This window comes from Panicum virgatum, chromosome 5N, assembly GCF_016808335.1.
Source record: "Panicum virgatum strain AP13 chromosome 5N, P.virgatum_v5, whole genome shotgun sequence".
NCBI classification, from domain to species: Eukaryota; Viridiplantae; Streptophyta; class Magnoliopsida; order Poales; family Poaceae; genus Panicum; species Panicum virgatum.
Window position 1 is genome coordinate 57883645 of NC_053149.1, and position 15479 is coordinate 57899123.

The 15479-nt window shown below is 45.9% G+C and overlaps 1 protein-coding gene and 1 pseudogene across 2 annotated transcripts; one reads left to right on the plus strand and one right to left on the minus strand.

Moving 5' to 3' along the window:
- Nucleotides 1-170: 170 nt before the first annotated feature.
- Nucleotides 171-2797, minus strand: LOC120673808 (uncharacterized protein C9orf85 homolog). The gene is made up of 8 exons (XM_039954818.1): nt 2610-2797; nt 2439-2521; nt 2310-2348; nt 2165-2217; nt 1995-2058; nt 1865-1907; nt 1734-1781; nt 171-573 (listed from the first exon to the last, which is right to left on the minus strand). The coding sequence occupies exons 1-8, from the start codon at nt 2688-2690 to the stop codon at nt 409-411; spliced, it is 576 nt and encodes a 191-aa protein (XP_039810752.1). The 5' UTR covers nt 2691-2797; the 3' UTR covers nt 171-408.
- Nucleotides 2798-3625: 828 nt separating this feature from the next.
- Nucleotides 3626-9204, plus strand: LOC120673807 (annotated as a pseudogene). The gene is made up of 8 exons (XR_005674853.1): nt 3626-4394; nt 4475-4589; nt 4665-4784; nt 6544-6654; nt 6865-6903; nt 7541-7645; nt 7723-7764; nt 8724-9204. The product of XR_005674853.1 is annotated as an RHOMBOID-like protein 12, mitochondrial (transcript).
- Nucleotides 9205-15479: the final 6275 nt, after the last annotated feature.

Below are 15479 nucleotides of genomic sequence, written 5' to 3' on the forward strand. Positions count from 1 at the left end.
CTACATCCAGTGGTGCGCTCCTTGCTCACGTGCCAGGCAACCGCTTTGACAACAGTTTCACCCGTGGCCCGTGGGCCGCCCACGACCCCTCCAGAGCGCCGATCCCGACAGAACAATTTGAAAACGAAAACAAAAATGGTCGATCACCTGATAGCATGCGCAAAACTATAGAAGAGACTTGCAGTTCCAACATTTTTAAAATGATGCAGTAGAGCAGTAACTCAGAAATTTTAAACATCTTCCAATCCGAAGCTTTGGAAGAAAACAACAGCTAGTAGCTACCCCCATCAAACGAACATCAAATCTCTGACAAAGCACGATAGTATTTCATCAGCGCCTAACATGGACCGGAAAAGCATCACCTCATTACACAAAGGAAGTACTTCTACAAAATATAGCATTCAGAACCTAATCTTCTACGAAGTCCCCGGCCTCTTCATCAGAATCGTCTTGCTCTCTAGCTTGTTCTGCGTATGCATCAAGTGACGCGGCAGGAAAAATGTCACCTTCTCGACTTCTGTCAGCAATCTTTGGGACTGACGAGCCACTGTCCCCACCCTTGCCTTTGTTCATCTGCCATGGGAAATGTTAATAATATCAGAGAGGGTTTTTGCTAAAATAAATACATAGATAAACAACTGACATTGTTTAAAACAAAAAATGTCTCAAGCTTCAAGTCGACTCCAATAATCGGAACTAGAGTTTCATCAGTATACAATAGGGAACAATAATCGTAATCCACCTGCATCTCAATAACCTCTAGTAGAAATGTTGGTGTCTTGCATTTACATGTATGAGCAGCTTGCTTAAGCATTTGTTTCAAAGCAACTGTACAGATCCCATGTATAGTGTTATATATAATAAGTCCCATTGTTTTCAACCACAAAAGGTATTTCTCTGCCGTTTCAATGCTTCTTTATAAAGATATGCATACTACTTTTCAATGTAATGTAAGGTAGAATTTGGTAGTATCTATCCAGCAACACCCCGTACAACATACAGATTCCACTAAGAATAGTATAGACTAATTTTCCCAATAACGAAATGGATTGCACATCACACACTTTAAGAAAAATGATTAATTTGAAAAAAACACGATGAGACAAAGATTTGAAATTTTAACTGGTACTATGCAAAGGGAGAAATGAGTAACAGACTAACAACTCATAGATGAAATCATCAAACAGAATAGCTATTTAATTTTCCATCAAGAGACTAGCATCAACATCCAATATGAATGCGTCCTCGGCTCCATGCCAATCCTAGAAATGCTGCATTGGATTTTAGTTGTAACTTAATATTTATTGAATGGAACCTTGCCAAAACAGCCCCCTTGGTTCAAAGGGGTAGCTCTGGAAAGCTGGTTTGTATTTTGTAGAACCAAGATGACTGATTTTCTTGTTCGAACCTTCCACAGAACGAAAATGCTTGCAGAATGTTCAAATAGGATAACATAGAGATGAAGAATGGGAAGACACAAATTGTAAGTAAATCATATCTATGAAATAAAAGACACAAGCATATAAATAAAGGAACCAGAGTTCTTTTTTCTACTAAGACAGGCTTAAGGATAAGGATCCTAACATTGTCAAATAATAACAATACAAGAACAGGAATCCCCTTTACAGATTCATGGCTCCCTAATCCAGTGTTAATTAATTTACTAATAGTAGAGGCAAACGCATAAGTACAAAAAAATTATACTGTGTGAAGAGTTGAACAGAAGTACTCACAATGCGAAGAAGGGTGCGTCTTTCTCTTTCCCTAGCACCTCTGATAGCCTGAAAAATAACTGTGTCATCAGCACAAATCAATATTCCTCTAGGTTCACAGCAAGCCAGATTCAAATATAACAGAATCAAACCTCTTCTAGTGCCTTGCGTTCACTATCCTCTTCATTCGCATCTCTAAATTACAATTGCAAATTGCAAATTAATCAAACTACATAGATCATGCGGATATGCCAATACAATATAATTAACAGCAGGGATCACCTTCCAACAAGCTCGTTCACACGAGTGCAGCACTTGGCACATATGCCGAGGTCCTTGGAGCAATCTGCATTGAACAGAGGCAACTAAAATCAGTAACAATCCAACATATCACTAGTTCACAACCAGACCTAATTAGTAATAACATGACAGGTCGAGAAGTCGAAATTCACCTCTGCAGACATTATGGTAAGCCTGACGAACGGCTCGCTTCCCGCACTTCTGGCTGCCAAACCAAAAGAAAAACCATCAGTTCCACCTCTGCTAATGCTCAGTATACGTGCCAAACAGTAAACAATCAGAGGGAAAGAGAGTTACCACTTTGCAGGCTCAACAATTGGCTTGTACTTGCCGTATCTGCAAAAGGAGATGAACGAATCGGACCTAGAAGCAAAAAAAAAAAAGTCGAAACTACACCAACGAGTCCATAGAACCGATGAGGCCCACCTGCGCTTCCAGTCGATTTGGTCCCGGCAGCGCTGGCAGACGCCGGTGATCTCCGACAAAGGACGGAACCTGCCCCCAGGCTCCTGCAGCGGCGAGGGTTTCTAACGGTGAGATTTAGGCGATCGACAAGTTCGGGGAAGGGCGGGGGACGAGGGGAGGCAGTGGGCTTACGGTCTCGTTGATCTTCTGGTTGAGGTTCGGCTTCCACGCGTAGCGGTTCTGGTGCTTGGGGGGTCCCTGCCGCTTCGACATCGCTGAATTCCGATGAACTCTCCCTCCGCCGCTTCGCGCCGCCGGGGGTTTCTCTTCTTCCCCCAGTCCCGCCCCGAGTCCCCCCTGCCCTTATTGCAACCTCCCTCGCTGCAGCCGCACGACGTGGCTCTATCTCACCCGTTGGATCAGGAAACATGTATTCGACTTACAACAGGCCGAGGCCCACAAGGTCATGGCCCCCAAATTCCCCATTGGCTGGGCTTCTTAGTAGAACCCAGCAGCAACCCTAACCGGCCCACTGAAGCATACCTAGGGGGCCCAGTTCTAACCTTCTTCCGGAAACAAGTGGCGAATCCGGCATTTCCCGATCGAAAGTTCAGTTCGAAACTTCCCCATCCCGGAGTTGGCACTTGGAGGTCGGAAAGGAAACGAGGAGGAGACGGCGGCCGGAGCAGCCGAAGAGGGGGGAATCTATTCATCGCGCGCGAGTGCGAGCGATGCCGTCGTAGAAGGAAGATAAGGAAGAAGAAACGCCGCTACTATTCATCTTCCTCGCGGAGACGAGCACGCCGGTGAAGGGTGGGAGGTGGGGGGGGAGCGGCGCGGCGGCCGGGGTGGTGGAGGGCGGGGGCGAACCTTTAGGGTTTCGGGTTGTCGGGGCTTCCAATGGCCGGCGATGGTTCGGCCGGCGGAAGGCGAGGCGGCGCGGAGTGCCGCCGGCCGGGCAGGGCAGGAGCCCCGGTGGGCGGTGGTGGCGGGGGAGGGGAATCTATTCATCGCGCGCGCGAGTGCGAGCGATGCCGTCGTAGAAAGAGGATGAGGGAGAAGAAGCGCTGCCACTATTCATCTTCCTCGCGGAGACGAGCACGCCGGTGAGGGGTGGGAGGTGGGGGAGGTCGGCCGAGGGTGGGAGGTGGGGGGAACGGCCGCCGGCGAGGTCGCCGGCGGCCAGGGTGGTGGAGGCGCGGGGGCGAACCTTTAGGGTTTCGGGTTGCCGGGGCTTCCAATGGCCGACGGCCGTAGAAGAGGGGGCCGGGGGCGGCGGAGGACCAGCGGCGGCGATGGTTCGGCCGGCGGAAGGCGAGGCGGCGCGGGAGTGCCGCCGGTCGGGCAGGGCTAGAGCCCTGGTGGGCGGTGGTGGCGGCGGGGTGAGAAGGCGGCGGCGGCACAACGGCGAGCTTGATTAGGGTTGGCGGCGGCGGAGGGCGGAGGTGACGAGGCGACGCCGGAGTCGAGGGAGAGGGAGGTGGGGGTTGGCGGGAGAGCGACGCCTTAGAAGCTTCTGCGAGTCAATCGCGGCGAATCGCGATGAATAGACGCCCCGCCGAAGAGAGCCTTGTAGGCGTCGCGTAGCCAGCCGAGTTCGCCATGAGGAGGAAGCTGCTGCAGTTCCAGTCCCTTCTCGCGCAGCACGCCCTCCGCGGGATCCCAAAACCCAAAACCCAGACCCCAACTCCAACCCCACCACCACCGCATCCTCCACTCCTCCTCGGCTCCGTCACTCGCACCCCCCTCCCCGTCGGCTCACCTCCTATGGAATCGCCTCTCCGGGGGCACCGCTTCCTCCCTCCTCCCGAGGAGCGCGGCCGCCGTCGATGCGTCAGCGCGGACCGCCGCTTCCCGGTGGTTGGCCGCCGCCCGCAGCGCCGGCTCCCTCGACCTCTTCTCGCTGCAGCGGCGACAGGAGGACCAGGGATCGGGGTGGCAATTCGCGTCGACCACCTTTCTCCAAGTCGCGCCCTGGTGAGGTTAAGGTTGGCGTGATGTTACTCGGGAATTGTTTTGGTTGTTTCGTGATTTTGGGGTTCTGGTGTCTACCGAAGGGCGTACTGGACGCAGTCCCCCGAAGGGATGGTGTTGACACTCGTCAGCGTGAATGTGGGCGTCTTCATGCTCTGGCGTGTGGCTGATCTGGGGTTCATGTGGAGGCATTTCATGGTTAGTGAAGTGATCAATAAGGACTTGTTCTTAGATTATAATAGTGGTTACTTGATCGTTGTTGCAATGGAGCAGATTTCGCTGGACAATTTCGAAAGCAGACGGTTCCACACCTTGCTCACGAATGCTTTCAGCCACTTCGACTCTGGTCACCTGATTTCCAATATGATTGGCCTCTACTTCTTTGGGACAAGTGTAAGTTACACACTCTTCCTTTATGTTACTGGTAGATATATATAATTCGGTTGGGAGGCCCCAAAGGGGAATCAATGTGAAAAGAGTATGCAGTGAATTGGAAATCAATGCGCGACTCGTGTGCATAACCTGAGGTTTAGTTGTTTAGAACATGCTACTTTTGACGTTCTTAAACCCTAGAAGAGAAAACGGAAAGTATAAGATGGCATGCTAAGACTCTTCAATCCCAGGAGCCTAGCTTCACTTGTGTGCAGCACTGTTTGATGGAATATTGTCAGTCATGGGTTGTGAAAATATATTACTCATATATGAATGTGCAATGCAGAAAATAGGTACCAAATATAAGAATGCAGAATCTAGAACATGATTTAGGACCAATCGCAATAATACAATTCACCATGGATTCATGCTATTTCTCTTGCGTTATATTATCCTAATTTAAACTTTAAGGTATGTCCAGGCCTCCTATTTTCAAAGGAAATGATGGATGGATGTTGTCATATGAAAATACAAAGGGAACATATCTGGTGGAAACCACAACTTTTGTGAAAACCCGTGCAAACCACGGCAAAAAAGTCGTCTAAATTCACAAAAAAAATCACACATGTAGATGATATGATGATACACAACCTTATAAAATATCTTGTCCAAACTCGACTTCATTTGTTAGAAATTTGTTATTTTTATATCTCACAAACGAAGTCGAGTTTGGACAAGATATTTTACAAGGTTGTGTATCATCATATCATCTACATGTGTGATTTTTTGGTGAATTTAGATGACTTTTTTGCCGTGGTTTGCACAGGTTTTCACGAAGGTTGCGGTTTCCACCAGATATGTTCCCAAGTACAAATAGCATTGCATTTGGCCTTGTTTTATTCTTTCAGCCTCTTTTCTCCAGGAAATCAAAGATCAAGTTTCTTGCATGGAAGCAGGAAACTTGGCCTTCTGTACCAGATATGTTCCCAAGTACAAATAGCATTGCATTTGGCCTTGTTTTATTCTTTCAGCCTCTTTTCTCCAGGAAATCAAAGATCAAGTTTCTTGCATGGAAGCAGGAAACTTGGCCTTCTGTAGTGATGCTGGCTTAAAGGATACCCCAGCTAGCTTGCCCTTTCCAACTTTAGCTAGGTCCTTTACTCTGTTAGGAGACAGGACTAGCCTTCCATGAATTGAAATTAGGAGGATATGCTTATGTTATGAAGGGCAAATATACCTAACAACTAAGCTAGCAGTTCATCATTCAAAATAACTGTTTGATTGGTTTGAATTGAGAGTCTTCCATCAAATATTCAAATGTATCCTGTTGTTATGCATAATAACTTAGCTTCAATATTTGAAGGGCCTTTATGTCCTTACCACCGATCCAGGGTTATGTGTGCCAGTTAGGGCTCAATGCAGGAACATTTACAGATGCAGGCGGATGCAGATCCTGTACTTGTACTCCTGTGTAGCAGTTCACCTGTATTCAATATTCCCTTTTGAGTTGTGCAGCAACAATTTTTCGTGGTATTTATGTCTTACATTTTCTCAACATCTATATCAGAAGAGATGTGCTTTAAAAACTAAATATAGTATATTAAGCATCTAAATCGTGGAATTGGATATGTTGTGTACTGTGCAGTTGGATATGTATTGTTTAGTTTCCTTCCAATAACACAGACTTATCCATCTCGTACTCTGGTATTTGTTTTAATGATTCGTTGCCTTTTACTTCAAATGTTGAATCGCCTTTTCGTTATTTATTTTTCTGCATCAGATTGCGAGGACGTTTGGTCCGGCTTTTCTGTTGGAATTGTATGTAGCTGGAGCACTTACTGGATCAGCATTCTTCTTGCTAGAGATGACTTTTCTAGCTCAACGGAAACAGGTAAGAATACATAGTGTATATATAAATCAAGCAATACGGTTCCAAATCGTGCATTTACAGTCAATACTGAATTAAATTCCTATAAAATGATTAGGTCAGGCTCACAAGCTATCCATTTTGATAATCACCTCTGAAGTAAACTAGGAAGTTCCTTGCTAGCGATTTGAAAATTCATGAGCTCTTTTGATATATGTGTTGGTCATCCTGCAGGTTTCTGTTGGGCCGGATACTTCAAGAGCTCCTGCACTTGTATGTGGTTTCCTTTCCAACGATATAATCTTATTTTAGTTCATACACCAAGCTTAATTATCTAAAATTTTACATGGACAATGGGTTTTTTAAGCTACAAAATTTGCCAAATATATAGGAATGTAGGTACTCCCTCCCATTCACGGTACTTTAGCTTCATTTCAATCTTCAAAATACTTGTTGCGCTACAACTTCTAAGCAAATTTGGCCTACTTTTTCTAGTATTACCCATCTTTAATTGCGCCATTAAATAATGTATTTACAATTGATGGTAAGAGGGTCATTTTATGTTTGTCAATTCCTATGCCCAAACCTAAATCAACAAGTACTGTGAACCGGAGGTAGTAGGAATAAGCATCATTTATCAGTTCGTACTCCAAAGCAAGACACACTGTCTTAAACTTTATATGGATAATGGAACTTTTTAGTCAACAAGTTTTGCCCAATATACCTGTAAAGTAAATAGGAATAAGATTATTCGTCATTTACCTAGGAGTAAGTGGGCCCATGTAATACGATACAGCAGTTTAATCCAGTTTTGTGTTTGACGACTGTTGGGCGTTATTGGTGGCATTGCACATAAATCACTGTGTTCTAACTCTGATTTGCTCTATTTTGTTCATGTCATGTTACTCAGGGTGCCAGTGCTGCAGTCAATGCAATTATCCTCCTTCAGATTTTTCTGAATCCCAAAGGACTGGTCTATCTTTACTTCCTAATTCCTGTCCCAGCTGCATTTTTGGTGAGGTTCTTTTCATTTTTTTAAAAAAATATGCTAAGCATTTATTTGCTCAGAACAAAATTTCTTTTCCATTTCAGGGGGCTGCTTTGATCGCTTCTGATTTGTATAGGGTCAAGAAGGTATGTGTTATGGCTCTATGCCTTTCAGTTGGTTTTCTTGTCTAGTAAGTGAATGTTTTGGGTGCCACTATGTTGCCTGTGCCTTTGTTGCTTGTGCACATCATTCAAGAGTATTGATAGAGCTGGCTTTTAGCTCTGCTTAACCCAAAGCAGGTGGGCCTCCTTCCCGTCTTGTTTTTTTAGCGTTTTGACAAACTCAGGGGTGTCAATTTTACCTCACAAAGCGTCTTCCAAGTATCCTGGGGCTTTGTCCCACCAAAATTTAAAACACATGTTATACAGCTTTTAGTAGAAGTATGAATTATCTTTATACATTTGGATTAATACCTGCATACACATTAGAATTGAAGCATTGGAAAAAAAAATAAACATGTGCAGAACTGAAGATTAGTGAAAAATCGCATTTACTTTATTTGGGAAGAGAAGTAATCCCAACATTTTCCTCATCATGGAGGATCCTCGTGGGGGCTTGTTTGTGGGAGGGCCTCCCCTTCACCCGTTTGTTAATTTTGGTGTGGGATAAGGCTTCGAGTGCAGGGATTGTTTGTGAGGTGCTTGTTTTGTGTGGTTGGCCATACAACATTAGGCGTGGGAATGTTCTGATCTTTAGAAAAATACTATTCTTCACATATAGGTATATAATATTTATGTTTCCTTTTTGGTGTACATCTTTTGCACCTTTCTGCTCAACTGGATTTTGAAATGAATATGTATACCTTTCTTCACTCTGTATACTTTTGATTGTCACTAGTGTGATCTGCTATGCAATCAACTTATGTATGTCTGATACATTTCTTGTAACCTTAAATAATCTGCATCTCTCTTTTTTTTAAAAAAAAGGTCGACTTGGGCCATACTATTTATTTATACAATAATTGATTATCTAGCATTCATGAATTATATGTTGGTCACCATTTTCTGTTCCAAAGTGGGGCTAACTGACCTCATTCATTTTTCAGGGGCGGGGCCGTATATCAGGTTCAGCTCATTTAGGTGGTGCCCTTGTTGCTGCTCTTGGGTGGGCTCTGCTGAGTCACTGACATTGAGGGATGGCTCCTAGAACATGCATGCTACTTATGCCCCGGATAATGTGGTAGCGATAGCGAGTATCGTCAACATTGACTGATTTTTCTGGCAATGACTGCCCCTAAAACGGAAGAATCCGATCCCAGTTGGCATGTTTCGAATTCGAGTACAAGAGGCTACGGCTGGCCTATGGTTGCTGTCTTGCTGATAGAAAGTGGGAAGAGAATGGCAAAGACCTGTATGAATGGTTCAAGAAAGCGTGTTGAAAGATTCATGTACTAGGTACTTATCTCTGCAACCGCAACTGCTACTGTAGGCAAAAGCTTCCCTCTCTTGTCCATGCTACTTGTCATAAGTCATAACTGATGTTCGAAGATCATCTAAGCATGAGGCCACGCGCGGCCGCAAACTGTATGTGATGTGCCGATGTCAAATGAGTTCCTGAAATGATGAGGTTCGAGAGCGACCTCGGAGCAGGAGCGGTGATGTTACTTGTTTCTCCCTCGCTTCTAGCGTCCGTTGTTCGTGAACCGCGCGCGCGCGCCCGTGTTCGTGGGATCCACTTGTCGCATAAGGTCCGTACAGGTCCGTACGCTGCGTGCTCAAATGATTCCGCGGCACGAGCCGTGTCTAGTCGCCATCATCTGACGAGATGGCGCGCCCGCGTGCGTACGGCACGGCGCCCGCCGCGCCTCGGGCGACACGTCGGCCCGTACGTTCGCCTGCTGAAGCTTCTAGCCTTCCTCGGAGTCAGAGCGTGCTAGGGTGGCCCTGCCGTCCGGCGCCCGCCCTGGCCCCGGTCCGGAGGGGCCAGAGGCGAGCCCTGTTTGGTTCTGTATCACAACTATCACACACAATTTTCGAGAAAAGAATTTTACATGTATGAAGTACTAAACGAAATTTATTTATAAAATTTTTTCACGGATGGGGTAATTTTTCACGATGAATCTAATGGCAGTAATTAATCTATGATTGGCTACAGTGATGCTACAGTAACCATCCTCCAAACGTGCGGTCAAAGACCTCATTAGGTTCGTCTCGCGAAATAGCGCAGGGTTATGGAGTTAGTTTTGTAAATTGACTTTGTTTAGTACCCCTAATTATTGGTCAAAATTTTTGTACTACTTGTTCTACTTCAAACCAAACGGAGCCGTGGTGGTGCAGTCCTGCCTCCGGCGGCCGCGAGCGCGGGCGCGCCGGAGGGAGCCGGCGCGGATGGAACGTGACGATAGTGCAGTGCCAGCAAGCAGGAGAGGGAGAGGGGGGCCTGGCAGGCTTGCCTCGGCCCTGTTTGATTTTCCCTATCATAGCATAACACACAATTCTCGAGAAAAGAATCTCACATGCATGGAGTACTAAACGAAGTTTATTTGCTAAACCTTTTCACGGATGTGTTGTCGGTCGAAACCCACCGGCGAGCAGCGACAGGCAACACGAAGAGCCGGGAGGTCGCCGGGGCGCTGGCAGGCACTGCTCCCTCGTCGACGGCCCACAATTCCAGCAACGCGCCGCGGCTCGTGAAGACGCAGGGCGTGCCACCTGACCTATACCCGATCAGGAAGGTGCGGACGTGCTTGCGATGATTGACCTGCACACACACAAACACGTGGAAACGTAAGTCCGAGCCGTGGTCGGCTCCCCGGGACGACTCTTGCATCAGCTTTAAAAGAGCCGATCGAGTCCCGGTGTCAGATGGGATCTGTTTGCATCCGGATATTGATGATTAAAGCAAATAATTAAAAGACTGCTTCAATTAAATCTAATTAATCTAATCCACGATGGTAAAGGCTTCACTGCTAGATCGGAACATCCTACACGTGACTAGGCCTAATAAACGTAACAGATAACTAAACCATAACCAAAACAGAGGCCTAAGAACTAGGAAGAGCCGATTCCCGGATCAATTCCCTGTTAAGTCTAAAGCAAAGCATCTAATACGCCACCGGATCGTCCAACCCGTTTGCAAGGCCTAACCTAGCAGATATTACGCCAACTCTTAAGAACAAGAGCAAACCATAACAGATCGGATCTACTAAACTTAAAAGAAGCAGTGTGTTGCCTCTGTGCAACTAATTCTATGCGACAAGAACTAGTATGAGATTGAAACGTGATAGCACAGAGGCAACATGATATTCGTAGATGATAAGCAACGAAGCACAACGGATCTACTAAAAGCCATGCTACGAACATCAAGATAACTAGCATTACTCGCCATAAAAAACGCTTCAGTACGAGTAATACCAAGATAAAAGTAAGAACAACGCTGCCCTGATCACTTCTTGCGATCAGGGCAGCATGGCGCTTACTTGGATGAAACCCTAGGTTTAGGGGTGGCGATGCGCCGAGATTGTTGTTTGCGAGACGTGATGGCGCTCTCCTTCATGAATAACAAAGGGTACATATTTATAGTCCGGAGACTTGGGAAACAATCTAAACTAACCTTGTCCCGATTGGACTCTATCTCTAATCTTAAACTAAATCTAAGATACATGGCCCATGTGGCCCAGATGCTCACGCAGGAGCCGATTTACAAGTCCTCTTCAGTCTTCTGCTTTAAGCCCATCTTGCTTTCGGCCCATAAATTAATCTTGTTAATTTATGGCGATAACACATGCCCCCCTGGTTTTAGCAATGATAGTTCCAAAACCAATCCGTCGCTTCATCTTCCCGTTAATACTCATTAAACACACTGCACCACCAAGGAAGACGCAATGTCTCTGCAACTGGCTCCTCGTAGAATGTGAAAATTGTCGATCCGTTTTCCATCTTTTCACTATTTAATCTCACCCGAATCGGCTCTTCTCCACAGCAAACTCCTTCTTCCTCCCAGAGCCAGTAGCGCAGAAACCCCAATCCTTCACTAGCCATGGCCATCTCTTCTTCCTCCGGCTCCAACTCCTTTAGAGATTCCTCTCCTTCCTCTTCATCAATCGGCTTTGATACTTGGTGGAACATGTGGAAAACTCATGTCTTCAGAAAAGCTTTAGGTCATCGACTGTAGAAAATCGATCTTGAATATGTAATCCCCGAGGAAGAGGTACTGAATTTATGCACTTTATTCCTTCTAAGTCCTCTATCCCTTTCTCTTGGCTAATCCTGCTCACCCTGTTAGCAGCAACAAGACGGTCCAGAACCTACAACCAGCACTGAGGAACCATTCCACTTTCTTCCAACTGCTCCTGATGTACTCTTCTGCAAAGAATCACCACCAATGAAGAAAGTGATAATGTCTGTTCAGCCAGACTTACTTCAGTCGGCTTCCAAGCGAAGACAAACTTCTGCAAGCGTTGCCCCCCCGAGTCTTGACCAAGAAAAGGAAGATGATCACGAGGCGAGTGATCAAGAAACCAGCACCAGCTTCCCCAAATCCATCAGAGTCTAACACCAACCAGGTAACTCATTTTTCTGAAACTTCTTCTTTATCTCATACATGTGTACTCTGGTTGACTGTAATTCTATTTTCAGGACGCAGCTGAAGAAATCCCCAATGCAGAAAACATGGATCAACATGAGATGGCTGCAACTCCTGATGCATTGATGGATGCAAACGAAGAACAAACCGATACGGTCGATGTTCTCGATGTCAACACAAGCTCTAACAGGACGATTGCTCCTGAATCGCCCAACACCTCTTCAGAACAGGTAACATTACAAAACCAATTCTGAATCAGCCGATAGCTTTATAAATGCATCTTGCTCTAACTCCATATATGTCCATAGGGCTTTGACATTTCAGCTTTGCTTTCCTTTGACCCGGCATCAATGGGTCTGACTGTCCCTGGAGCAGAGACATCATCTTTGCAGCAATCGGCTAACTTGGCACATCAGCTTCAACTCATCAAGGATCTACTATCTGCTCCGATCACTGCTCTGGTTGATGATTCCAGCAAGATAAAGAACATCTTCGAGCAAATAGAAACCCAACTTCCGGAGCCTTTGCAAATCAAGCTCTGGCCAGCCAGCAACCTTCCATTCTTTCGGATAGAAGTGAATAAAGCACAACAACGGATGGAAGCACGTCGCTCTCAAACTTCTCTGAAAGCTGACATTACCCAAAAGTGCAAGGCCCTCAACCAGAAGAAGGCAACTCTAGATACCAAAACTGACGTGTCTGCCAACAAGAAGCGACTCGACCTCCTGAAGAAAGAACTGGAAGAACTCGAAGAAAAGGTCCGTACCACCAAGAAGCTCATCCAGGCTGAAGAAACTTCCATTGCAAACTCCGAACAAGAGACCCAGGAAATAACCGAGCAGATACAAGCAGAGTTTGCAGAGATAAGCACCTTGAGTCGGCAGATAGTAACAGGCGATGACAAGGATGACGAAGTAATCATAGCACGAGCAGACACCGTCCGCACAGAAGCCATCCACGCCATAGAAGAATTCCTGAACCAGTAGATAGGCTCGAGAGACAATTAGTACTGCCTGTTAACCTGAAACTTGTACTTGTTTAAAAACATCTTAAGTCGATGGTTACACATCGGCTGTTTCGTTCCTCATATGTATTTTACTATTTTCCCCTTTTTTACCGGCCAACTCAACGTGTTGGCCTATCTCTTTTCTTTTCTCTTTTTTTTACTGGCCAACTCAACGTGTTGGCCTGTCATGATTTTTTTTATTGGCCAACTCAGCGTGTTGGCCTGTCATGATTTTTTTTTCTCTGGCCAACTCAACGTGTTGGCCTATTACACTGCAGCCAGATGGATCTCATCGGCTTTTCGTTACTCGCCTTCCCACATGCTCGGGAAATACTTCTTGAGATATTGGCCATTGACAGCAACAGGAAACTTGACACCGTCCAATTCCTCGAGCATGTATGCATTCCCAGGCAAGACCTGATCAATCTTATACGACCCATGCCAAGTTGGAGACCATTTACCAAACTTTTTATCTTTAGTTCCCAATGGCAATACTGCCTCCCAAACCAAGTCTCCAACCTGGAAATCCTTAGGCCTGACCTTCTTGTTGTACGCACGAGCAACTTTAGCCTTATTTTCTTTGATCTTCTCCAGCGACCAAAGCCTTAGTTCTGTCAGGTCCTCCACATTATCGTTTATCAAGGCTACATACTGTTCAGCGGATAAATCATTCTGAAACTCGACACGCCTTGATCTGGCCGTGATCTCCCATGGTAACACAGCGTCTTAGCCATAGACTAGATGGTACGGCGACGTCTTGGTGGATCCATGACATGAAATACGATATGCCCACAAAGCTTCTGATAACACCTCATGCCAGCGCCTAGGATATTCATCGATCTTTCTCTTTATGAGCTTGATGAGGCTCTGGTTGGATGCTTCAGCCTGTCCATTAGCTTGGGTATAATATGGAGATGATCTGGTCAGCTTAATTCCCATGTCATCGGCAAACTTCCTGAATTCCTCTGATATAAAAACCGACCCTCCATCGGTCGTAATGGTTTGAGGAATACCAAATCTGTGAATGATATGCTCTTTGACAAAGCCGATCACATCTTTCGATGCTACTGACCTCATAGGTACTGCCTCCACCCACTTTGTGAAATAATCTGTGGCAGCTAAGACCCATTGGTGACCCTTGCTAGACAACGGGTTGATCTGACCAATCATGTCCATGGCCCAATCTCTGAATGGCCACGGTTTGATGATAGGATTTATTACTGATGCTGGCACTATCTGAATTTTGCCAAACCTCTGACATGCCTGACATCCTTTATAATATTTGAAACAATCTTCAAGCATGGTAGGCCAATAATATCCCGATCGCCTAATCAGCCACTTCATCTTATGAGTCGATTGGTGAGTACCGCAAGCTCCTTCATGATCCTCATGCAAGAGCCGATTTGACTCTGAAGGTCCCAGACATTTAAGAAGTAGTCCTTCCAAGGTCCTGTAGAATATGTCATCCCCTATCAGAACATACTTCATGGCCTTGAGTCTTATCCTTCTGGGTGCCCCCCGAGCCGAATCCTTCAAGTAATTGAAGATATCGGCTCTCCAATCTCCGGGTTCTAGAAACTGAACCTCCACGTCAACTCCATCGGCTGTTTCCCTATACCCGGAAGCCATCTGTGCCAAATCATTGGCTTCATTATTCAGAGTCCTGCGTATCCAGTGAAAATTGATGTACCTGAATTGTGACATCAACTCACGGCACTGCATCCATATTGGAAATAGAGCCTCGCTCTCACATCTATATTCTTCCGTGAGCTAAGAAATCACCAGCTTTGAATCTCCAAAAATTTCCACCGCTTCTGCACCAGCTTCAAGGAGCAGTTCCATCCCCTTGCGAACGGCTTCATATTCCACCAAATTATTAGTGCACGGGGCAGTCATCCTGATGGAAAAGGAGTAAGTCGCCCCTCGAGGCGACACCAACAGAATTCCCACACCGCATCCATCATCACAAGCCAATCCGTCGAAGAACATAGCCCAAGCACGAATAAATAGTGCAGCAATATCCGTGCTGATCCTGTCTGCAACAAGATCCGCCAGTGCCTGTCCTTTGACTGCTTTTGCAGGCTGATACCGAATATCGAACTCTGACAATGCAAACATTCATTTTCCCAGCCGGCCTTTCAGGACAGGAGCCGACAGCATGTGCTTTATGACATCCGATTTGCATATGACAATTGTTTTCGCCGAGAGCAAAATATGGCGAAGCTTTGTACATGTAAAGTATAAGCAAAGACAAAGCTTCTCAATTTCAGG